Consider the following 26,303-nt stretch of genomic DNA (forward strand, 5'->3'; position numbering starts at 1 on the left):
TTTCATTTCTTGTTAAAGAATGTCTTGCTCTAGGATCTATAGTTGTTGTCATTACTTTATAGTAGATCCTATAAATGACAGCTATAGATCTAGAATTTTCAACAAAATCCATATTTTTGGTTTTAACAGTTAAAATCAAAGTGTCTAAAATATTTGAATCAAATAATGAAATTGAAAAATTTGGATAACAATTAAAATAGACAGGACCATTGGCTAAATTTGATTCAGCCATAGCCAAAAGTGAATTTGAAAAATTCAAATGTCTTGCATCTCTTAAACAAAGGAAAATAGGTGTGTCCAATCCAATTCTAAATAAAGGTTTAACAGCAATTTGAACCATGCCTATATGTAAAAATTTAAATTTCTTTTTAATATGTTCATGCAATGCAGAAGACGAAAGTAAATGTAAATTTTCATGAGATTTATTTAAAGCAATAGTTTGTTCAGTTTGTTTAATAGAGTAATTTTGTGCAAAATCAAAAGTTCCAATTCGATAAATACTATTAACATTTTGTTTAGGGATAGACCAATTATGTAACTGATTTTCTATTTCTGAGATATTAGACCCTTGAGCGAGTAAATTCTTGTAATTTAAATCAGAAAGAGTAGAAGAAGAAGAATGAGAAACTATTTCTCGACTACTAAAACTGCGAAACAACGATGTCATTACCAAAGACAATAAACAAGTAAATAATGTTTAGGATAGTGGGACCACCTACCGGGACTGCCTTGACCGATAATTGGGAAGACGGGCTGACCAACGGAAAATATTATTTACAGATCTGGCTCTGTACGAAGTACAGGCCATGGTCATTTCTTGTAACATATTTAAAATCTGATATTCAGACAGACCATCTAAGTTCCATTCATAAACAGAATCTCCATCATATTTTGCTTGAGTAAAGCTAACTCTTTCCTCAAACAAGACATCTGGAGGAGTAGGTCTAGGATAATAATGTCTAGTCCTAGGTTTGTCAAAACATCTATTATGGTATATTTTATTTATTTCAAATTTATCATTAATAAATTGACTCTCTAAATTTTTAACTTCATTTTGTTCAGGATTATCAGAATTAAGTACACTAATGTGAAGGTTTATCTTTCAAGGACAGACTAGCTAATTTTAAATTTATTTGGTTCAAAATATCATCTTTATCATTTAATTTAATTAATTGTTGTTCGGGGAATCTCATGGGGTTGAAAAATAGGTTTCATAGGTATACCACCCGGCCTAGGTGCTTGATTATTTAGGCTAGATGTCTCTATCCTATCAAGTTGTGAAGCAATTGTAAAAAGAATTTGATTTGTATAATTATTTTGATTTTGAACATTTCTAATATCTTTTAATAAAGGGAGTTTGTCATCATTCTCAGAGCTTATCCTTTTAAAGGGTGAAGCAATTATTTCCTGATTATGAACATTTATTTTAACTTCTTCTAAAGGTGGATGAACAGAAATAATTTGTTTATTTCCTATGGTTGTATTCCAAGTTTTAGAAACTCTATCATTTGTAAAAAGATTTTTAAAAGGAAATTCTATATCATTATTGTTACAATAAATTTCAAACCAGATAAAAAACGGAACATTTATCTTAACAGAATTTAAATAACTATTTACAAGTTGTTGTCTCCGGCCCAGCAAACCCTTGCCACGTACTTTTTTCAAGCATTCTTCAGTGGGAATCCTATGCTCATTTTTCAAAGCCTTTTGCAAGAGAAATCATATCTTATTTTATATATATATATAAATATTATGCTGATGTGTAATATATGATGCTTATTGTATAATTAATTTATTAATAAATAAATAGCTTTCCTAACTCAACATAACTATGTTTTTAATTTAAGAAAATTATTATATTAAAAAAAATTTAATACTATATTAAATAATATATTAGTTTTCTAATTATACACTAATTTGTAATTGTAAATAGATTAATTAATTATTTTATTTTAATTACATATATAATAATTAAGAATAAATCTTTTTCTAATATATATACTTGTTTAGACATATTAAATTTTTTTTACACATGTATATTTATCTTTTATATATAGATATTATATTAATATTTTATTATACAATTAATATATTAATATTATTCGTCATGTACGTCATGTGTAAATTATTAGTATAAGAATTATAATATACTAAGTTCCACTACTGGTAACAATTAAATATATAGCTCAAAAATTAACAAATAAGTTCTTTCATGTAGATACTATGTAGATTTAAATATTTAGTAATTTCTAAAAATAAGAAATATATACCATTTTAATAATTATATTATAATATTTTGAGCAATTTAGGAAATAGTATTGTTTCAGTAAAAGAATATATTAAAAATTTAAAATTCATTAAATATTATATGTCCAAATTTATAAGTAATTAGTTGTTTATTTGTGCGTTGCATAGTCGTTATCATTATTTCGGTTATAAAATTAAATTGATAAATATAATTTAATAAGATTTTTAATATTTAATATTAATCAATAATATTTTAAAAATAGTAGCAAACTAACTATTTTTAAATTTTTTAATTTTTTAAAATTTTAAAATTTTATTTGTACAATAATATAAATATTATTTTAAAAATATCTATTAATTAATTTTTATATTATATAAATTAATACTATCAATATAATCGATATTAGTATTTTTTAGGATTAAAAATTTATTATATAATTAAAAAATAATTTAATATTAAATATAATATTAAAAAATAATTTAAAATATTATTTTTTAGAATTAGAGTTATTATCCAATTAAAAAACTAATTTATTAGTTCATATAATATTAAAATATAATAATATATATTTTCTAAAATAAAAATTAGTGTCATTATCTGATTAGAAATTATTTATTAGTTAATATAATATTAAAATATAATTAATATGTTATTTCAGTATTTAATTAGAAATATAATTTACTAATTAATAAAAAAATTATAAAATTAAACATTAACTTAAATCTCATGTGTCAAAAATAAGTATATATGTCAAAATAAAAATTTTATATATTAAAAATTAAATACATATGTCAAAAAAAATTTAAATCTCAAAAATTAATATATCTTTTAAAAAGATCACACAAATATATATTTATGTGGCTATAATGATTTATCGAAATGATTATCCAGATATAAGTATATTATATTTTTATTAAATTAAGAAAAATTAAAAAAGTCAAAGTTAGCATTTTTGTTGTTGATTGTTATATATAGGTATTCTAGGAAAGATTCTAAATTTTAAAGAATTTAGAAAAAATATTACTATTTCTATAAAGTTTGGTATCAAATTATATTACTAATGTCATTCTTAAAGTTATTAATTTTAAATTTCTATTTTAATGGTTCTCTAATTATATATATATATATATATATATATAACTTTTGAAATGACTGTCTGATAATCTAAATCCTTCACCATTGATTTTGGAACGATTATCAACAACTAATATACTAATAATTATATAGTTTTTATATATTTAAATTCATTCATATTTTCTAATGAATTCAAAAGTATATCTAGGTGTCATTATGCTTTTTATTTTGAGAAATTATCTTTGACCAATGCCTTATTATAATAATAAATAAGATGAAATCATTCTAAAAATGAACACTAAATTTTAATTCTCATTTGCAATTTAATTTAAAATAATCATATAAAAATTAATATATATTCACATTATTTAAACTGATTTTTATTACACTTTAAATTAATTTTTATATTAAAAATTTGAAACAAAACTATCTACTTTCTTTATAAATCACGTATAAAACTTTCAAATTTTAATATTATGAGATAAATTCTTGATCATTGATTCGAATAGTAAAATCGGCCGAATGTAAACAATAAATCCATTGCAAATGGGTGCTTAGCTAGCTAGGTTTGCTGTTGGTCCAACATTTTCAATTTATAGATTAATTAAATATTTAGATTAATATATATAATATATATTTTTGGTAGGTTGATTGAAATTGGTGTTAGTATAAAATAAAAATGTGAAGTAGTTGTTCAATTGTAATTAAAGACTAAAGAAACCTCAGCTGGCTAGTTTCGTCCACCTCTTCCTAACATATATTTTCTTTCTTTCCTTTTCAGAAGATGACAACTTTGATAGCGGCGGCCGCAGCTGCCTTAAAATGGTTTCCTTCGTGTCCAATAAGAGAATGACAGCATTCATATCATTTAATTTGCCATTTAAATTAAGTGACTTTGAAAGAATAGTATTTGCTTAATTGGAAAATCTTTTATACTTAGTCTGTAATTTTTAAGTTGGTAAGACATATATTTTAGCTTTTGATCTCTTTTAGTTTTATTTTATTAAACTTTTCATTTTTTATTTTTATTTTATTTTATTGAGTCTTTATATTTATATTTTTATCAATAATTTAACAATCATTAATTAAAGTAATATAAAATATAATAATTAAAATTTTAAATAAGATTTTTTAAAAAATTAATAAAAAAATTAAAATTTAAAAGCTGAATGAAATAAAATAAAAATGTAAGCTGAATTAAATAAATAGAAAAATTCAGAGCCTTAATAATTGATTTTTCCTTTTAAATTAAAATTTTTGACACTATACTTTAACGATCATTTCAAATTTAGTTTTTTATATAATTATTAATTAGAATTATTGACGTGATGAAACTCTAACAATTATAATTAAAATAATAATAATAGTCGTGTAACATGCGAATAATAATTAATACATACAGTAAATTTTTAATATTTATATATTTGGAACCAAATAAGATTTACAACTTTAAAAAGGTTATAATTTCATAAGCATTTGAGTACTAAAATTTATTTAAATTTAATGTTTAGTTTTATTGATGAAATGATATCCAATAAAGTATATAGTATACAAATAAGATTTAAAAGATAATATAATAGTACAATCAAATATAATATAATATATATTTCAAAAATATTTAATATTTAATATTATTATATATAATAAATATTATTTTAAAAGATAAAATTTTAAAAAATTATAGTTTATAGTAAATATAAAATTTATTTCTAGGTCATTTTACTATTAAACTAACACATAAAATAAGTAATAAAGATTACTATTTTTCGTAATACTATAATTTCGAAAAGAATATAAGGTGATAAAGCATAGACTTTACAATAAATGCTTGATAATCAAATTCAACAGCTTGATAAAGATAAGGAAATATCGTTTATTTCAACGTCAATATCAAAATAGACCTTCATTCATGAATTTCAAATAAATATTATACATAATTAATCCCAATCAAAATTTTAAAAGAAATAAGTTTAGATTCTTTTAATTTAATTAATTAATTTTTTTATGTTAAATAATTTTTATTAAATTTACTTTAGAAAAAATATTAATTACACCTTAAAAAAAAACAGTTTTTAAAATTAAAAAATTTTCAAAAATATTTTCTTCCATAGTAGCTCTATTTAGACAAACTTTAATTATAATTTAAAGAAAAAATTAATAAAATATTTTTTTCTTATTAAATTTAAAGAGATAAAATATAGCTCTTAAAAAATTTTAAAAAATTGATAAATTAGATAACTTCTTAGAATTTAAGTTTTTAAATAGTTTTTATTAATAAAAAATAATTTAAGGGTTGGTTGGTGTGTTTTTTAACGCAATTTTGATATACCTTTTATTTTATTTTATTTTTTAAAATTCTTCCAGATTTAGTTTTTAGAAATATGTACAAAATTCAATTTTTATAAAGTCATCTTTTAGAATCATTAAAGAAATAATACAAAAACATTTGTGAAAAATATAAGAAGTGGGTTTTATGACGTAATTAAAAATTATTTCTAATACTTATTAGAGAGAAAGATAATTAATTATTAATAAGATTCCAAATCCTTCCATTTGTGCTGGAAGTTCTTATTCCTCTTCTTTTTTAGGAATAAAGAATTAGAAGTGATAGCCATTCCTATTTTTTATATTATACTTTTAATTTTCTTTATTTTAATAATGTTATATTTTCTAGATTTAATTTAGTTTTTTATTAATATAATTTATTTTGAGGAAGTGGATTTTATTAGTGCTCCATTTATGAGAGTTTTTTTTTTCTTTTTATAAGAATTTTATATTTTTCTTTAATTAAATTTAATAAAAAATTAATGACAATTAATTTTCGGTAAAAAAACTCATCTAAAGATGGAAAAATTATCAAATAACATTTAATAATTAAATATTTAAAAACTCCATTAAGGTAAATTGAAATTTTTATTTATTTAAGAATTTATATATGTTGATATAATTTTAGATCAAAATAATATAAATTCATTATGATGAATGATATTTATAACGTCTCTCATTAACATGATTTATACTCCAAAAAGCTGACAAATGAAGATCTAAAGATTACAAAAAAAAAAAAAAAAATGGAGAAAAGGATGGAATCCAATAGAAAGGAGTGAGTTGGGACAAGTCTAATCTAAAACTTTTAAGACTGGATTGACCAATGACCCTAAACTTTTATATTTCTTTGCTAAATAAATCTATAATTTGTTAACAATTAAACCTTGTTATATGCTTTTTGTGTTGTAATAATAATAATAATAATCTCGTCAAAATAATAATAATAATAATAATAATAATAATAATAATAATAATAATAATAATAATAATAAAGAATGTCCTTTCATAAGGATTAACAGCAGACTACGTAAAAGTCTTTGTTACCACTCCAATTGATGCGAATATTCAGTAACCGACAAGTTTCAGTTCCCACGCTCTTCCTCTGTGTATGTGCCATTCTTTTTAAATTATTCTTACAACTATGTGGCACTTAAACATTTTATGAAATTCAACAAAAATGATTTTAACCTAATTTGTTTTTATTCCTCCAATGATTTTAAATTATATTCGAGTAAGCAAATTGGAGAGTAATATGATTAGTACTTATAAATTATAAAGATTTGAAAAGTTTTTGAGTTTTGATTCATCATCGAATAATGTTAATAGATGGTAATTATATTTATACGGAATAAAAATAGTAATAATAGCCGACTCATTATTTTAAATTAATATTTAATATTTTTATTTATTATCAAATGTTGTGTAAAATTATATATAATATTATTATAAATTTTAATTTTAAAAATAAATAATTCAAAAGAATATACACAATTAAACTAATCCGATTCATTCTTTTTAGATTAGACCGAATCAAAACAAATTAATCTGATTTGAAAAGTTCATCGCCACCCTAATTATCAAAATATATTTTTATTATAAATGCTACATAAATTAATATACAATAAAGTAACTGAAATCATACTTTAAAAGAAATATACATCCAAAACCCTAACTATTTATAGAAACAAAAAACCAGATTTATTTTACAAGACTCTTTTTGGGTATGAATTTGACTAAAATGAGTATCCAAAATGGGTATAAGTAATATTTTTGAGATTTAAATTGCACAAGTAATTAATCCCTATTTAGTGTAGCACACTCCCTCTAGTGTGAGACTGGTGAATCATTATGTTGCATCACTATCAAGTGCCCATTTGAATCATCAACCCTAAAGACTCCTCTCCTTTTACTACTTCTTGTGTCTCATGTGGGCATATTTTTTTTTTCTTTTTTTATTCATTCGAGGTCTCGATACTGAATTATAAAGTAAAAATAATTATTGTATTAATTATTATAAATATAACAAAATTTATAAATATTATTAATTATAAGTGGATTTAAAATGTTTTGATTTTAAAAAAAATAATAATTAAATTATTAACTAATAAGATGATCTTAGAAATAATTTAATAGAATTTTGTGTTATTTGAATCGTCGTTGATTCAAATAAATTTTACATAAACTAATAGAAAATGGTGAGGTGAGTGGAATTTAAGTAGAAGTTGATTTTTTTTTCAATCATTTTTGTATAGTTTAAACATATCTTTCCACTTATATATAAAATATTATTGATATATATTTTTATTAATTTTAAATAATTAAATATAATATAAAATATTTTTATAAATCAATTTAATTTTTCTTATCTTACTGTAGGTAGAAATTATTATACTAGCCAGGCACATTGATTTATGAAGAGTTTCTTTTATTTTTTAGGGAAAAAGAAAAGAAAAAAGAAAAAGGGCAAGCTTTGAAGGACAAAGAATGGCCAACAAAGCACCATTAAAACCCCGCTCCTATATTAAAACCCCACCATGACTGCCCTACCGAAAAGCCCACTCTTCATTTTGCAAATTTGCACCCACCCATTTATTGTTTTTCATCTCCTCCTCTCTCTTTCTCTCTCTCTGCCCTCCTGGTTTTTTCACCTTTCACAGCCCCCCACTTCTTCTTCTCTGCCTTTGTTAATTTGCTTCTGCTTCTGTTTGTCAAGTATCATATTCATGTCAGGCTTATATGCACAGAATTTTTCACCTGCAAGAGCTTTGTCTCCACATATAAGAACAACTCCTGATGTTGATAGGTAGCTGATTACATCATCACAACTTTTGCATCTACCTTCATCATCTCCTTATTCTTCTTTTGATTGATTGATTGATTGGTTTCTGGGTTTTCCTTTCTTTTACTTTTAGTGGTCAGTATTTGACAGAACTGTTAGAAGAACACCAGAAGTTGGGACCTTTCAACCAGGTTCTCCCTATATGTAGCCGACTTTTGAATCAAGGTTCTTCTTTTACCCTTTTAACTTCGATCTAAACTCCACTATCTGATTTCTTGGTTTTCTTGTAATTGATTTAACTTGATTAGAATTAGGTATACTCTTTTCTTTATATTACAAACTCTGTACCATGCTTCCATGATGTTTTCTGTTCAAGTTGCGCAGGAGTATGTACTGGATCGATTGTGATTCTTTTTTCTTGTTGGAGTTTAGGGAAGAGTTCTGTTGAACCTCTTATGTGTACATTGTTCAAGAATGTATAGGCCATTGAAGATAGCTGTTTCTCCCATAGATAAGTAATTCCAATGGAGGAACCTATAGAGTTACTTCATGATAGCATTACCCAACTAGCGTCTGTCTTACCAAACATGCCAACTTTAGTCATAAATAGCTGCTTCTTGGTTAAATGAGTAGTGGTAGATAGCCATTGTCAGGTCATTCGTCACAAGTTCACAATAGATCAGAATCTAGAATATGCAAGAACTATTTCTAATTGCAGTTTTTCAGGAGTCGGAGTAATGCACTAACTAGCTTGTTAAAATAGATTGCGGTGCCCTAAAGTTCATAAACCTCTTAATTGCCAGAACTCCACCTTTTGCACTCTGGTTGAACGAGATCATAATTTATAGGGAAACTTTCTGAAATGACTGAACAATCCAATGTGGTGCCTAATAAGAAAGATGCCAATGTTCGAGTAATTTGGCAATCTTATCATGCCTTCTTAATTTTTGCAATTTCGTCCTATTTGAACCTTTTAGTTGCAGTTTTATCCAATAAATTATTTGAGGCTACTTGATCATCGCCTATTATGTCGTTATTAGCACTGATGGTTGCTGGAAGGTCACGCCGTTATGGGGAGCCTTCTGGCGACGGTCATGAGGAGTCATTTGTGCCCCTCCGCAATGTCAAAGGTGAAAGTTGACGAGTGAGAAACAAATAAAATTAAAATAGTTAAATTAGGTTGCAACTGAAAGTACAAATAGGAGAAAATTGCAAAAACTAGAACGGTAAGATAAAATTGTAACATGCAAATGTTTGAGTTTTTTGTCATCAGGCTACCTTTTATTATTTTAATTATTATTCTAACATCTAGTAGAATTGTAAGTCTGTATGGTTTGCACATCTTTTCACATTTTTTTGCCATCTCTTAAACATCAGCATAAACTTCACAGGGAAACAATACATGCTTTCATTTTGTTTTTATTATAAAGAAGTTCAAATAGTTAAACATTACTCTTTTATGTCAGCAGAGATATTAAGAGTTTCTGGAATGATTCCCAACCAGGGCTTCAGTGATTTTGATAGACTGCAACGTGGAAGCTTAAGTCCTATGGCATCTTCAGAAATACTAGCAAGTAATAGGGGAACAAGCATCATGGGGTGGAATGGACTGCCACAAGAGGTAAGTGTTTGGAACTAATTTAAATGCAATCTCTTAGTTTGGCAGTTCTGTCACCATGCTTGTTGTCTTAAAATGTTATGGCCATTTTCCATTCACATTCTAGCAGGAAAAGTAATTTGGGTGAATTTACTAGAAGTTTACATGTCTAAATTAAGAAATCAAGCAGATATTCGGATGTATGATTATTATTTTCTTAATAACATGCTCCTACATACTCCTGTGGCTTATTAACTCGCTGATCTAGACCAGAGTGTTGGTTGAGAGTTATGGTTTATTTAGAAGGCTACCTGAAAAAAATCTCTATACTTCTTTAAAAACCTATGTCTTGGAAGTTGAATACTGTTTGACAGTTGTTTTATCAAGGACAAAATCATTCTTTAATTGGTAACTGTTATGTTTCTTATTTCAAGTATATATAAGTGTTGGCCCACCTAACATGGTATGCTAGTCAAACCAAATCTCTGGAACTACTAATCATTTGTATATGTCTTGCATATTGCTTGTCTGTAGCTGAATAGCTGGATTGTAATAATTTAGTTTTCTTCATCCTCCTGTCCTTTTTTCCCTTTCCAACTTCAATACATATATCACTTCCAGTTACACTAGTATGACATCATGTTCTTTATATAGCAGAGATTGGGAGCACAAGGGATGAATGTTGACTGGCAAGCAGCACCAGCGAGCCCAAGTTCCTATATTGTGAAGAAAATCTTGCGTTTGGATATTCCTGTTGATAGCTATCCAAATGTAAGCCATGTGTATTATATTGGCATGCTTGTGTTTACATGTATTTTATAGATATTTGGTTTTGCATAATATGTGAATTGATAAGTAACAGAATCTTTAATTTGTATGTGGAGTTTAGTTCAATTTTGTTGGTCGGCTTCTGGGCCCAAGGGGCAATTCATTGAAGCGAGTGGAAGCTTCTACGGGTTGTCGCGTGTATATTAGAGGAAAAGGTTCAATAAAAGACCCTGAGAAGGTAATGTTTTCTTGCTGATAATAATCCAGCATCTCAACCTTGCAATACCAATGCCTAGAGTCTAGGATATTGGCTGAATTTTCTGAAACATAATTTGCTTGCTTAAATCCATGTAAACCATGCTTTTGTCCCCAGCCAAATTATCCAGAATGATTCATTGCCAATTGATTTTCTTGTAGTTTGTTACTTTTTGCTGCTTTTCCTGTAGTTTGTTATTTTCTTAATAGATTTTTCTTATTCTTTTTAACTCTAAAGGAAGATTCATTAAGGGGAAGACCGGGGTATGAACACCTGAGTGATCCTCTGCACATTTTAATTGAAGCTGAATTACCTGTCAATATTGTGGATATGCGATTGAGACAAGCACGGGAAATCATTGAAGAACTGCTTAAACCTGTGGTATATCTACTAGCTTCTATTCTTTTGATATATTATTTGGGCCTTCTGATTATCATTTTCTTAACACGATTATTTCATTTTGTTCACATTTGGCTTTGTAGATTTGTACTGTCTTATTTTGTTTATTTACATCAAATTACATATTGTGATGGCTGATGCTTACTTGCAATCTGCTGAAGTGTGCCGATCCATTATTATATGGGACTCCATGGAGGACAATGAGCTATTGACATCATAGTGTTTGCACTGGATATCTTTTTGCTCCCGCATCCTGATATTCAGTTCGTTCCTTTCTGGCAATTAGACTGTTGCTAGCACACATGAGACTCAACTCCATAAATTTAGATTTTGGATAATGATTTTCATTTTCTAAGGTCTTCAATTGCAGGATCTTGAACAACATTTTGCTAACTCATATTAGGATCCTACTTCTACCTAAGTATGAAAATGTACTGGTGAACATTGCTTCCCAGATATTCACTTGTCTCCATCTTCCATTGGACAGGACGAGTCGCAGGATATCTATAAGAGACAACAGCTGAGAGAATTAGCAATGTTGAATTCAAATTACAGGGAAGAGAGCCCTCGACCGAGTGGCAGTGTCTCTCCGTTCACTTCAAGCGGAATGAAGCGAGCCAAGACTGGTCAATAATACCTCGTGATCCAATCTCCTTGCTGGTTTTCTTTTAAAACACTCTTTGAATATTTGTTACCACTTAATGCCTCTCATTATATGTCAATCCTGTATAGCTGCAAAAGAAATGCTTTGAAGACGTGGCTGGTAGTTTCGACTTTGGTTATTCATTGGGTAACATAAACATTAACAAGAGAAAGGAAATAGAAATTCATTTGTTACAGCTTTGTCAATGTAATTGTTTGCAGGTGTACAAGTTTATAAAAATTATTGAATTTGTTCTGTAATTAACATGAATTCTTTGTCTGAAACTAGTCTGTAATTATATATGCCAATAGTGGATGCAAGGACTTATTTTGATTGCTGCCCTCTTAATTCTTTCAGAAATGTGAATTCTTCTCTTCTGAAAGGGTGTTTTCAAAGAGAAGAAATGCATCAGTTGAAATGAATTTAGTGTGATTGCACAATAAATATGAACATTTGTGAGAGGATTTTGGGTTTGGTCCTTCTGAAATCTTCCTTCCATTTTGAATTATTGTGATTGCTTAATTAGTTTAGAGGCTTGTCTGGGAGAATCCAGTGATCTGTGTTTAAGATGCTCAACCTTGTATATATAAATCCTAGCAATGATTATTTTATTTATTTTATGGTTAAATTTTTTTATTTTATATATTTTATATAATTTAATTAATAATAATATTAGTGTAAAATATAAGTTTCATTTTTATTTTTATGATATTTCTATTTATATCTATATTAATCATTTCTAAAAATTATATAATATAGTTTTGTATGATTCTTATATTTATTAAATGCCAAGGCAAATAAGCATGAAAAGTATATATATTTATCAACTTTAATTGTATATATTTTATTACACCGATAAGTTTCTATATGCTTATATAATAATTATTTTCAATAAATTAGATTGTTAGAATTTTTACTATTTATTTTCTTTTTATTATTCATATGTATAGATTGAATTTTTTTTTCTAATTATTATACTCGACCAATAAATTTTCAAACGGGTTATAAATTTTTTTTAACCGTCTTTTTTATGATTCAAATTTAAATTTTTTATTCTTTAATGTATATATATATATATTTTATCATAAAGATAATAAGATTTATTATTAATATGTAATAGTTATGATAATTATTATATTTAATATAATTTATTATGATAATATTAAAGTGTTTGAATTATATTGGATGTACATAGAACTCTATCTATGTAATCTCTTACACCTATATTTTCTTTGTTTTTGATCTTTATTTGTACAACTCTTTATTCTTTTTATTATTCTTTATTTCATAACAAAAAAGAGTTTGAATTGAATCTAAAGAGACTGCCTTTGACCTTTTCATCAACTAGTTGGGTTGAAAGAGCGAGCCCTTCATTCAAAGTCTCACTTATTATCTAAGAAAAGGAGCTCTTAAGGGCGATTGGTAAGATTCGCCTTAAGTTCAGTTGGCAGTATGATTATTTAAAACATAATTGAAGATAGAGTTTTTTCTTTTTCTTTTCATATATTCTTTAAAAAATTGTATGAAGCTAGACTCTAATTTTATTGAATTTATTATTGAATTCACAATGATCCATTTTGGTAAACGTAATTAGTACATAACACTTTTCTTTATTTTGGTTTTGTGATTTCTGAAATTTTACTAAATTATTTTATTTTAGCCAAATACTAGTTTGTGTTGCAATTATAATTTTATCTGTATATTTTGCAGAATCATAATTTTATTTTATTTTTATCTTATTTTATTTATTTATTATATTATAGATATATTATCTAATATTAGTTAATATTAATTAATTTCTAGTTCCTGAAAAATTAGTGTTACATGTAGTTCCTGAAGAACTGTATTATAAGTTTTAGTTCCTAAAGAACTAGTGTTAGTTTTAGTTCCTAAAGAACTAGTGTTAGTTTTAGTTCTTGAAGAACTAATTAAATAAATAACTAAGGCATAAATTTCTGAAGAATTTTGACTCTAAGTTCTTGAAAAACTAAGTATCTTGAAATCTAGTATCATAATTTATTAAAGGTAAATATTTTTATGTTCCTAAAGAACTAAATATATTAGTCTCTAAGAGATTAATACTAATTGACGTGTTATTTATTTTTTATATAGAAAGATAACATATTATGAATCATACTCAGTTTTTGGTAGGATTAATGATGCAGATTTATGTCTTGCAGACAGTGCTACCACATACACCATATTAAAAGATAAGAAATATTTTTCTCACTTAACAACGGAAGAAATTTATATCAATACAATATCTGGTACTAAAACAATAATTGAAGGCTCTGAAAAAGTAAAAATATTACTACTTGGAGATACATATTTCTTTATTAAAAATACATTATTCTCTAAAAAATCTTGTAGAAGAATTTTAAAGATATTCGACATTGATATTATATAGAAATATTGAACATCTCTATATTACAACCCTCGCAATGGGAAATAAATGCATATTGGAGAACCTACTTTCTCCTTTAGCTTATATTACACATATATATGTATTATTAAAATAAATGTGGTAGTAAGTTATAAGCTTATTGATCAAAACACTTTTCTTATTTAGCATGATCAATTAGGTCATCCTGGATCAATAATGACGCGAAAAATTATTGAAAACTTTATGACCATCCATTAAGAACCAGAAGATTCTTCAATCTAATGAATTTTTATGTTCGACTTGTTCTCAAGGAAAGCTAATTATTAGGCTTTCACCGAGCAAAATTGAAAATGGATCACCTAGATTTGTAACGTATACAAGGTGATATTTATGGACCAATTCATCCATCATGTGAACCAGTAAAATATTTTATAATGTTATAGATGCATCAATAAGATGGTCACATGTATGTTTATTATCAACTCAAAATGTGGCATTTACTAGATTATTTGCTTAAATAATTCAATTAAGAGCACATTTTCAGAATATGCTATTAAGACAATTCGTCTTGATAATGCTGGCTAATTTACATATAAGGTCTTTAATGATTATTGCATATCAATTGGAATAACTGTTAACATCCAATAGCTCATATTCATACTCAAAATGGTCTAGCAAAATCTTTTATTAAACGTCTCCAATTAATAGCTATACCATTGCTTATAAAAATAAACCTCCTAATAATTTCTTGAGAACAAGTAATTTTACATGCAGCAACTATTATTCGCATCAGACCAAACTAGTTAAATTTTTCATTATTACAGTTGGTTTCTAGCCAATAGCCAAATATTTTTCATTTGAGAACTTTTAAATGTGTTGCTTGTGTCTCAATTGACAACCCTCTCCCCCACCTCCCTCCACATTAAATAATCTTGATCCTTATTCAAAATAATATGGATTAGAAGTTCAAAGGATCATTCATTTGTAAGTATAGCAAACCAATTGCCATATGAATTTTATGATTCAAAGAGAGTTACTAAATCTCATATACCAGATAAAAATGCTCTGGTTATAATTGATGTCCCGGTAGGACAACATGTTAATATTATAGCAAACGAGTTCATAATACGCTAAAAGCATGATAGGCCACCTGGTTATAAGGATAAAAATTCAAGAAAGAAAAGGGAACAAAATAAACCAAGTGATAATCCTAAAATTTATTCTTAAAGAGTCTATAATAAAAGACATAGATGAACAAGTAATTCCATAAAAGGTTCAAGTGCTTAAAGATGATTAAAACAATGAGATAGCAATCAATTATGTCACTTAAGGTAAGAGATGGAATCAAAATGAAACTATTGTTGATAATGTATTTGTCAATAAGAGAAGAATCATCGGGTCAAACCATTAGCTGTCACTTAGCTAATTCCTCTTATTATGTATTTTCTTGTATTGGTTATTCCTTGTATAGATACACAGATAGCTAGGTTTTCCTTATATAGGTGTTAGCTCTCTATGTATATAACTAACATGTAATACGTAATGATACAGACACATCTTTCTTCTTTTCTTCAATCTTGACATGGTATCAGAGCTAGGTTGAGAAAATTATTAAATTTGTTTCTTTGCTACAACTATTTTATAAATTCAAACATCCTTTAGAGGATTCGATATGGATGCAACCAAGAGTGAATCCATCTCTGTCAAATTTAATGGCAAAAATTAAGCTCTTTGGGAATTTTAGTTTTAGATTTTTGTTGAAGAAAAGGGACTTTCTACCATTCTTGATGGGTCTCAAAAGGAAGAAGGTGATGCAGAAGCAAAACGCCAATGGAAGACAAAGAACGCTCAAGTTATTACCTGGATATTAAACTCAATTGAACCTGATATTGCATTAAGTTTGAGGTGCTTCAAAACAGCTGTTGCAATGTGGAATCATCTTAAAGGAGTATATTCTTAGGTAAACCAAGCAAGGCAATTTGGAATTGAATATGAACTAGCAAGTATCAGTCAAGAGGGCAGAGATATTCGAAGTTTCTATGTTGAAATCATGAAATTGTGGACTGAACAAGATATGATCTCTTCTTGTTCAATCTCAGATATAGCTTATGCCGAGATTAAAAAACAGAGAGACCGTGGAAGGATTATGCATTTTCTCATAAAGCTTCGCCCTGAATTTGAGAACGCGAGATCCACTTTAATTAATCGAGGTGATTTGACTATGAAATCTGTGCTTGGAGATCGGATCCGTGAAGAGTCAAGGCTGAACACACAAGCCCAACTAGATACTAAATCAAATTTTGTTGATGCAATTTTTATTGCTTCATGTGGAAAATTCCAATCAAAACCAAAAAATAAGGAGGCAAAGAAGATACTCGTTGTAGACATTGTGATGAACTAGGGCATATTCAATCTCATTGCAAAAAGCGCAATATTTGTAATTATTGCAAGAAGCCAGGCTATATAATTCTAGATTGCAGATTATTGAAAAAGAAGCAAGGTTCATCTGTTTTTGTTACCATGAGCAATGATAAAGGAAAATCAACTCCCAATGAGAGTGATCTCACGCCACAAGCAGTACAACAAATGATTCAAGAGACTCTGCAATCAGCTCTTCCAGGTGCTATTTCTTCCGCTTTTTCTATTGCCGGGTTATCAGGTAAAGGAATCAAATGGTTTCTTGATTCAGCTGCCCTTAATCACATGTCTGGAAAAAAATATATTTTTTCAGAAGTTAAACCTTATCATTTAAAATAAACCATTGTTACTGTTAATGGAAGAAAATTACCAATTGAAGGGATTGGCACTATATGTCTGACCGATAAATCCAAAAATTCTATTTGTTTGCCTAATGTTTTTTTTTATTCCCCGATTAATTGCTAATTTGATCTCTGTTGGACAATTGACTGATCAAAATTGTTTGGTTAAATTTTCCTCTCTTGGATGTGATGTACAGGACCTTCGAACGAGTCAAGTGATCATGAAGGGGCATAAACAAGGAAGCTTGTTTCATCTAGATTTGGTAAATGAAAAGAGTTTCCCAGCATATCTCATAGTCTCATTCTACACTTCAACTGCTAATAATACTTGGAATCTATGGCATCGTCGTCTTGGTCATCCGCATGCTAGTAGGTTAGAATATATGTTCAAGTCTAATTTTCTTCCAGACAAATTGAATGTTAAGTCTGACTTTTTAAAAACTTGTCAAAGTTGTGTTCTTGGAAAATTTGCAAAGTTACATTTTGCTTCCAGTACTACGGAAGTTAATGAACCTTTTTATCTTATACACTGTGACTTATGGGGTCCTTCACCTGTTTTGTCAAGACTTGGATATAAGTACTTTGTCATGTTCATTGATCAATATACACGTTTTACATGAGTATATTTCTCACGATCAAAATCTGAATTGGCTAATATAGCAAAAATCTTTTTCACCATGATTGAAACACAATTTGACAAAACAATTAAAATACTTCGTTCGAATTTTGGTGGAGAATTTTTTGCTTCAGATCTTATTAAGTTCTTTCATGAAAAAGGAACTGTAACTCAACAATCTTGTACTGGGACACCAGAACAGAATGGAGTAGTAGAATGAAAAAATTGCCATGTTGTGGAAATTGCTAGAACTCTTTTACTTGAATCTTGTGTTCCTCCTCAATTTTGGGTCGAAGCAGTGCATACTGCAGTTCATCTTATCAATCGTCAAAACACTTCCACACTGGGAAATCAGTCTCCATATTATTCTCTTTATCACAAGTCTCCAAATTACCGGCATCTTCGTATCTTTGGTTGTGTGTGCTTTGTCTTGCTTTCTCCATATGAACGAAATAAGCTGACTGCAAAGGCTGCCAAATATTTTTTTTCTTAGTCATAGTGATGCTCAAAAAGGCTATGTTTGTTATGATTTTCAAAATAAAAGAATGTGTGTCTCTCGTCATGTACTTTTCTTTAAAAATGTGTACTTTTATGGTTCCTCTTCTATGCCATCAGATTCCAGTTCGTCCATTTCTTTTTTGCAAAATTTTTGTGACTCTTTTCATAATGATCCAATCAATGATGATGAAACAACTATTCAGCCTACTTTTGATCATGATCCAGAAGGTCCTCCTTCAACCTCTTCCATCACTGCTCCACCACAAAATTCACCACCCTTGAAAAGATCAAAACGTTCAAACTTTGGGAGACCTCCTGACAGGTATACTTTATTTACTAATCTCAATTCTGTCAAGATTCCTTCTACTTTTAATTAGGCATCAGACCAAGCATGTTGGAGAAAAGCCATGGAAGACGAGCTTGAGGCATTGGATGAAAATCATACATGGGATTTAGTTCCTCGATCATCAAACGCTTCTGTGATAGGAAGTAAATGGGTTTATACTATTAAGGTTAAAGCTGATGGTACCTTAGATAGATATAAAGCTCGTTTGGTGGCCCAAGGCTATAAACAGGAATATGGGATTGACTATGACGAAACATTTTCTCTTGTTGCTAAAATGACGACTGTTAGCACCTTTCTAGCTATTGCATCCTGTAAACAATGGCCATTGTATCAGTTAGATGTGAAAAATGCTTTCCTCCATGGAGACTTGAAAGAGACAGTTTATATGAAGTGTCCTCCTGGATACTTGTTGATCGTAATCTGGTATGTAAACTTAGAAAATCTCTATATGGCCTGAAGCAAGCGCCTCGGGCTTGGTTTGAGAAATTTTATTCTACCATTTGTGCAGTTGGTTTTCAATAGAGTCCTAATGATCCATCTTTATTTACTCGTCACTCTCATGCTGGTTTTGTGATATTGGTTCTTTATGTAGATGATATGGTCACTACGGGTAGTGATGAATAAGGAATTATAAATTTCAAGAAGCATCTCCATGATTCTTTTCATATGAAAGATCTCGACATTCTTACTTATTTTCTTGGCCTCGAAGTATCTTACTCTTCTAGTGTCATTCTTCTTACTCAATGTAAATACATTGATGGCTTGCTGAAAATAGCCAATTTAACTGATAACAAAGTTTGCTCCACCCCCATGGAGCAAAATTTGAAATTGACACGTGAAGATGGAGTACTTATCTCGAATCCTACTTTGTACCACCGGTTAGTAGGCAGTCTTATTTATCTCACTATCACACGGCCCGATATCTCCTTTGCTGTACAGGTTGTAAGCCAATTTGTTTCTCAACCTCGTCGGCATCATCTCTCAACTGTTCATCGTATTCTTCGCTATTTTAAGGGTACTTGTGACTGTGGCTTATTTTTTCCTTCAAATAATTCTCCAACTTTGATAGCATATGCCGATGCTGATTATGCCGGGTGTGTTGATACTCGGCGTTTCACAACAGGCTGGTGTGTATTTTTGGGTGCTTTTCCCATTTTCTGGAAGTGTAAGAAGCAGGCTCGGGTGTCTAAATCATCGACAGAAGCTGAGTATCGCTTAATGTCTTCTGTTAGTTTAGAGATTGTATGGCTTCAACGACTCCTTGCAGAACTAGGTGTTCCTTGCTCATAACCTATCACTCTTTTTGGAGACAATACTAGTGCTATCAGCATTGCAACAAATCCAGTACAACATGAAAGGACTAAGCATATTGAGGTGGATTGCCACTACATTCATGAATTAGTTCATGATGAAATTCTACATCTTATCCATGTTTCTTCTCATGATCAAATTGCTGATATATTCACTAAGCCTATATCTTCAGCTCGCCATGCATATCTTACCAGCAAATTGATGCTTGTTGATAACTATCATCAATTTGAAGAGGGATGTCAATAAGAGAAGAATCATCGGGTCAAACCATTAGTCGTCACTTAGCTAATTCCTCTTATTATGTATTTCATTGTATTGGTTATTCCTTGTATAGATACACAGATAGCTAGGTTTTCCTTATATAGTTGTTAGCTCTCTATGTATATAACCAGCATGTAATACGTAATGATACAGACACATCTTTCTTCTTTTCTTCAATCTTGATAGTATTTACATATATAGTGACAGTTGATATTGCATAAGAAAGTGAAGACATTGAACCTAAGTTCGTCATTGGATATTGACAAAGAAATGATTGGCCTAAATGGAAAGATGCAATCCAGACAGAATTAAACTCATTAGAAAAACGTCAAATCTTTGGAACCATTATTTTAACACATAAAGATATTAAGCCAATAGGCTATACATGGGTTTTTATACGTAAATACAATGAGAAAAATGAATTTGTTAGATACAAAGCATGACTTGTAGCATAAAATTTCTCGCAAAGATCTGACATTGATTATGAAGAAATTTATTCTTGAGTTGTGGATGCAATCACATTTAGATTTTTAATTAGCTTGACAAGTTCATAAGGACTTCATATACATTTTATGGATATCGTTACAGTTTATTTATATGGATCACTTGATAATGACATTTATATGAAAGTTTCTAAAAAACTAAAAGCATGTAGCTCAAAACCACGAGAAATATATTCAATTAAACTATAAAATTCTTTATATGGATGAAAACAATCTATACAAATGTAGCATAATTATCTAAGTAAATATCTTTTGAAGGAATGATACACTAACAACTCAATTTTATTCATGTTTTTTTATTAAGAAAATAAATTCTAGTTTTGTAATAATTGCAGTTTATGCTGATGATTTAAACATCATTGGAATTTCTGAAGAGTTGACAAAAACAGTAACTTATTTAAAAAAAATGAATTTGAAATGAAAAATTTAAGGCAAACAAAAACTTTGTCTCGATCTGCAGATCGAATATTTATTTGGAAGGATTTTTATTCATCAATCAACTTATATTGAAAAAATATTAAAGAGTTTTAATATGGATAAATCTCATCCAATGAGTTCTCCTATAATTGTTAGATATCTAGACGTGAAAAAGGACTCTTTTCATCATCAGAAAGATGGTGAAGAAATACTTGGTCCATAAGTACCATATCTAAATGTTACTGAAACATTAATAATATCTATTTTATCTTCAATGTTTTGCCTTTTATTTTTACTTTTCATATATCTGATTTCATGTCATTTTGGATTTGCCGTGAAAGTTAGAAATAATTCTAGATTTCCAGTCCATCGACAAATTGTCATCGCATCTTGATAATTCTACACCATATATCTTAGTTCTCCAGTAAAGGAGGCAAAATGATTCTCTTTCCAATAGAAGCAACATACGATAATGCTTTTTGCTCATTATAAAACTGAATCAACTCATTTCAAATGGTTATTTAAATTTTATTCAATCTACAAAAGTAAAATAAATTAAAAAAAAAAGTTATTAAAAATATAAAAATTATAATAGAAAAATTAATAAAAAATATCAAATCATTTAATAGAATATTAAAATAAACAACACCTCAAATCTTGGAATTCAACGATCAAAGTTTGGACAGGTTATCTTCTTTTTTATCAATTTCATTCTTTCCAATTAGCATGCCAAAAACGTCTATTAATTTTTTTAAAAATAAAGAAATTAAGAAGAACATAGCATATATATACTTAAATACCAGCAATACATTAATCTTAAAGAGCAATAAAAATAAATTTTTAAATCAAAAAGCATAAGGTACCTGTCAAGATAGAGGTCTTGCCGCTATGTTTTTCTTAATTTTCAAAATTAGAAAGAATCAAACTTGTGTCTTGGTATATTAGAGTTAGCTATCTTAATCTTTTTTTACCATTATTTTACTCAGAGATCTTATCATATATTTATTATTACTTATAATTCAATAATTTTATTTGTTAATCACGATCTCAAAATTTTTAATTAGATAAATCTGATTTTTTTTTAAAAAAAAGAATGAAATCAATATGCATGAATCTAATTTACATGCGCTACATACATAATATAATCACGCGCGTGCGCACGCAAACAATCTAAAATAACATAGAAAGTCAATAAAAATTAATAATTTATAGTACCTTCTCATCATCATCAAGAAGGACCATCTTAGTGCTTATCAATCTTTTGTCATTTTGAAAGTTCACATCCCATTATCTTGAAATTCTTGCCTTAATCTCCCAATCTTCTCCATGAGGGTTTAATTTTTCAATAAGGGCATGATTTTCATTCTCCTTTCATTGGCTCCAAGAAAAATAGGAGAAATGCTAATAATATAATAGTTTTAACATAATAACAAAATATTATTAAAGAGAAAAGAAAGAAATGAAAAGCTGTTAGGAACAAGTTTTGTCTGCAATTAAAGTTATTGGGCTTATTTAGAAGGCAAAATCCAAACAAAACGTGAAACCTCATATAAGTAACTATGATCATAGTTTGCCCGGAACAGATTTAATCAAAATCTTGTTCGGTGCCAATTAAAACTGATAGGGTATCGAGCTTGTTGATTGGATTACGAAGGAAGACTGTGTGCTAAGAGGATCTAGAGCTAGTAGATCTTTTAGAGAATAACCTTGTTATTGTGAAACTGAAAGAATTAATTTTTCAACACAGTGAAAATCTTGCCCATTAGCTACCCTACTTGATAGACTCTTCATATATAAAACGGCCCAGCCGGCGCTGCTCTAGCGTCTTCAAGCAGCGAAAGAAGTCCACGGAGCGGTAATAATAAATATATTAATAAAAAAATTATGCGCGCAAAGCAGGTAGGTATCAAGGCACGAAGAACATTCTCAAAAGAAAAAAGGGCAGTCAACAACACAGCTAGCCTAAGACGGCGGCGGTTAATAAAGGGCGTGGCTTGACTAGGAGCAATCGAAGACTGCCACAGTGACACTGAAGAAAATAACTAATCCAACATTGGTGTATAAATTTTAGATATTAAACTTAATTTATTATAATGTTATAGTTATTTTTACTAACATTAATTATTTTACTTGAGCTTATTCATCAATTAAATTCTGTATTTAATATTTATTTTTAAAATAAGCATATAATTTCTAAATTTTTAATTTTAATATCGTATTTTAATAAATTTTATTTTTGATGAGGTTATTAACCAAAAATAATTAATATGGGTGTGATTTTTGGCCGTAATAATAAAAAAACAAGGCTGGATTTAGCATTAAGATTATTAATTCATTCAATAATTATAACATTGTCATTTTTTAATATATAATTTAACAATAAATATTCTTTTCTAATATTTTATTTATTTTTATTAAAATTCAGAGGAAGATTTGACAATTTAACCTCTTAATCTATCTCTTGTTTCTTTTTATTCTTTATCTTTTATTGTAAGAGTTGAAAGCATTTTAAATTTTAGATTTTTGAAATTTAAATAAAATAGTGAGAGAATAATTATTTTAAAGTATATAGAGATAAATTAATATTTTTAACATTGATTCAATTTTTTATTATTGAAATTATGGAAAAATTAATGAATTTTAATTGATAATTTTATTCAAAAACTAAAATTGAAATTAATATTAAAATAATATTAAAAAAAATAAAAACTACATATTAAACTTGAAACTAATATAAAGCAGGAGATTTATTTGAGAATTAAGCATTTCACTTACTTGCTCAAAGGTGTAAAGATCAAATAATAATTTTATTTATTGATTTGATATCAACTTTGGATAAAGTAGATAGTAATTAATTTTATAATAATATAAAAAAAATTTATATAATAAAAACTATAAAGAAAACAAGTTTATTAGATAAAAAATAGGTAAAACTAGTAACTACTCCAATTTTAAAATGAAATTAAAACCATTTAAATAGATTAAAAAGGAAAAGATATAAAAAATATTCATTTTTTATTTCTTACCAAATTTATGATATATTTTATTGTGTTATAATATAAAAGAAAATTAATTTTTTTTCTTAGAATTTCGATGTTAATTTTTTATTTTTTAATTATTTTTGAATAAAACAATCAAAAATTAAAAAATAATCTAAAAAATTTAGAAAATAATATTTAAAAAAACAAAAAACAAAATTACACGGTACAAATATTTTTTTTTTAATTCATCTTAGGGTACTTTTTGAAAAGTTTCGGGAAGAAAAAGGACTTGCAAGATGTTCATGGGCCTAATGGGCTCAAAGTAATCTGGACTAGAAATGATCGAATTATTAATGGCTGCTGCTATTTCAGTCGTTTTATTGCCCTTCAAAATATAAAAGAAAATAAAGTGGACAAGAAGAAAAAAGAAGTGCGTTCAGGGCAAATCCATCTGTATAGGCAATTTTTGTTCGAATTCGATCGAGGAGATGGGGAAGCAACCAGTGAGAATGAAGGCAGTGATATACTCACTTTCACCATTTCAACAGAAGGTAATGACAGGTCTCTGGAAAGATCTCCCTGACAAGATCCACCACAAGGTCTCCGAGAACTGGATCAGCGCCACACTCCTTCTCGCCCCTCTTGTCGGCGTTTACTCGTATTTCCCTTTCTTCGTCTTCTTCTCCTTTTCATTTATCTTTTAATAGTTATTGTGTTTTGTTAAATTTGAATTTGAAAACCCTAATAATATTACCTGGATCTTCTTTTTATTTTCTAATGAGATTCTCATTTCTTGTATGATTTTAGGGATTATAGGTTACTATCGGGCTTGATTGCTGTTTTCCCCAGATTTTAGGGTTTTATATATCGAGTTGAATTGAATACCTTCCAGTCAAATCCCTAACGCAATTAATTACCTATATGATCTGTGATTATTTGTTGAAGTAAATTTGCTGTTTTTTTTTGGTAATTCGTGCTTATTTTATTTTAGTTCACTATGCTGTAATGTTTATGATTTGTAATGACCATTTTTGAGTACTCATAACTTTTAAAGGAACCTATATGGAACTACATAGATACATACCCGTTATTTCATGGACCGCTAGAGACCATTATTGAGTGCTCGAGGTGCTGCCAACCGACTATTGTTGGGGGTTATTGGTTGCTTGTGACTTCCACAGTTTTTTTTTTTTTTTCTTGTGAATTTTGTTTCCCGATAAGACTACAACGGAAAGATGAAGAGTTCTTATTTGCCAAACTTTCTCACGGAAACAGATGATGGTAATCATCTCAAATTACTCCAGACACAAATATGTTCGAGCTTATTCCCAGTGTTGCAAGTAAAAATAAGTAACGGAGAATGATTAGATTTTTCGTGGAGATTGTTTTCATTATGTAATGAAAACTATAACTGCATAATGACCTGAGAACGTGTCTGTATGTGAAATATTTAACTTATGCTGTGCAGTTTTCTTATCATTAGTTGAGCTAATAATGTTTCTCTGCTCCATGTTTTGTAATCATTGCAGGTACGTGCAGAACTACCAGGAAAAGGAGAAGTTGGAGCACAGGTACTGAGGTCTCAGATGCAGTTCAGGGATTGTTTACATTTTTGTGGAAAACTTCATATTTTTCTTGTTTTACTGGCAATAAGCTGAATGCTTGGCTGTTAGCTGCAGTTGCAGTTAGTTAGCAAACTTCTGTTTATGAATTTTTTTTATGCCAATGTTAAATCTAAATGTGTACTTGACATGTTGTCAGAATTGGTAAATACTCAGCATATATGGTCTTAAACTCTCTCCTATAACTGAATGCTTCTTCATCATCCATTGTGGCCCAATTATAAGATTAGCATGTTAAACTGTTTTCTAATGGAATTTGTGGCGTTTATTAGAAATGCCATGTTCTATTTCTTACATTAGTCATGGTCAGTTTGAGTCAATATTCTTGATTGTGGTCTTTTAATTTTTTCTTTTCCTGCTGATAGGAAGCCAAATGCATTGTTTTATTCTGTGATCATTGCTCTGTTGGGGAAGTTAGGTCCCAAATCTGTTGTATTTTGTGGACTTTATTAATCATAATAGGATTTCTAATGTCTCTGATGTTTGATAGTGTCTGATATTCTATTGTGGAGCT

General features: G+C 28.2%; 2 protein-coding genes across 3 annotated transcripts; both read left to right on the forward strand.

Annotated features, from left to right (window-relative positions):
* The first annotated feature begins 8,176 nt into the window (after positions 1–8,176).
* Positions 8,177–12,427, forward strand: LOC8261692 (KH domain-containing protein At2g38610). Of its 2 annotated transcripts, none has more exons than XM_015727876.3 (7): positions 8,177–8,453; positions 8,563–8,654; positions 9,899–10,050; positions 10,681–10,797; positions 10,916–11,032; positions 11,288–11,431; positions 11,937–12,427. In XM_015727876.3, exons 1-7 carry the CDS (start codon positions 8,185–8,187, stop codon positions 12,081–12,083), a joined length of 1,038 nt encoding a protein of 345 aa, XP_015583362.1. In that variant the 5' UTR covers positions 8,177–8,184; the 3' UTR covers positions 12,084–12,427. The 2 variants fall into 2 exon arrangements, with proteins under 2 accessions (XP_015583362.1, XP_002533340.2); XM_002533294.4 differs by having other exon boundaries at positions 8,180–8,453; positions 10,684–10,797.
* Positions 12,428–24,547: 12,120 nt separating this feature from the next.
* On the forward strand, positions 24,548–26,083 carry LOC8261691 (cytochrome b-c1 complex subunit 8). The gene is made up of 2 exons (XM_015727874.2): positions 24,548–24,825; positions 25,697–26,083. Exons 1-2 carry the CDS (start codon positions 24,656–24,658, stop codon positions 25,743–25,745), a joined length of 219 nt encoding a protein of 72 aa, XP_015583360.2. The 5' UTR covers positions 24,548–24,655; the 3' UTR covers positions 25,746–26,083.
* The last annotated feature ends 220 nt before the right edge of the window (positions 26,084–26,303 follow it).

Source organism: Ricinus communis, chromosome 2 (genome assembly GCF_019578655.1).
Source record: "Ricinus communis isolate WT05 ecotype wild-type chromosome 2, ASM1957865v1, whole genome shotgun sequence".
In the NCBI taxonomy this organism is placed as follows: domain Eukaryota; kingdom Viridiplantae; phylum Streptophyta; class Magnoliopsida; order Malpighiales; family Euphorbiaceae; genus Ricinus; species Ricinus communis.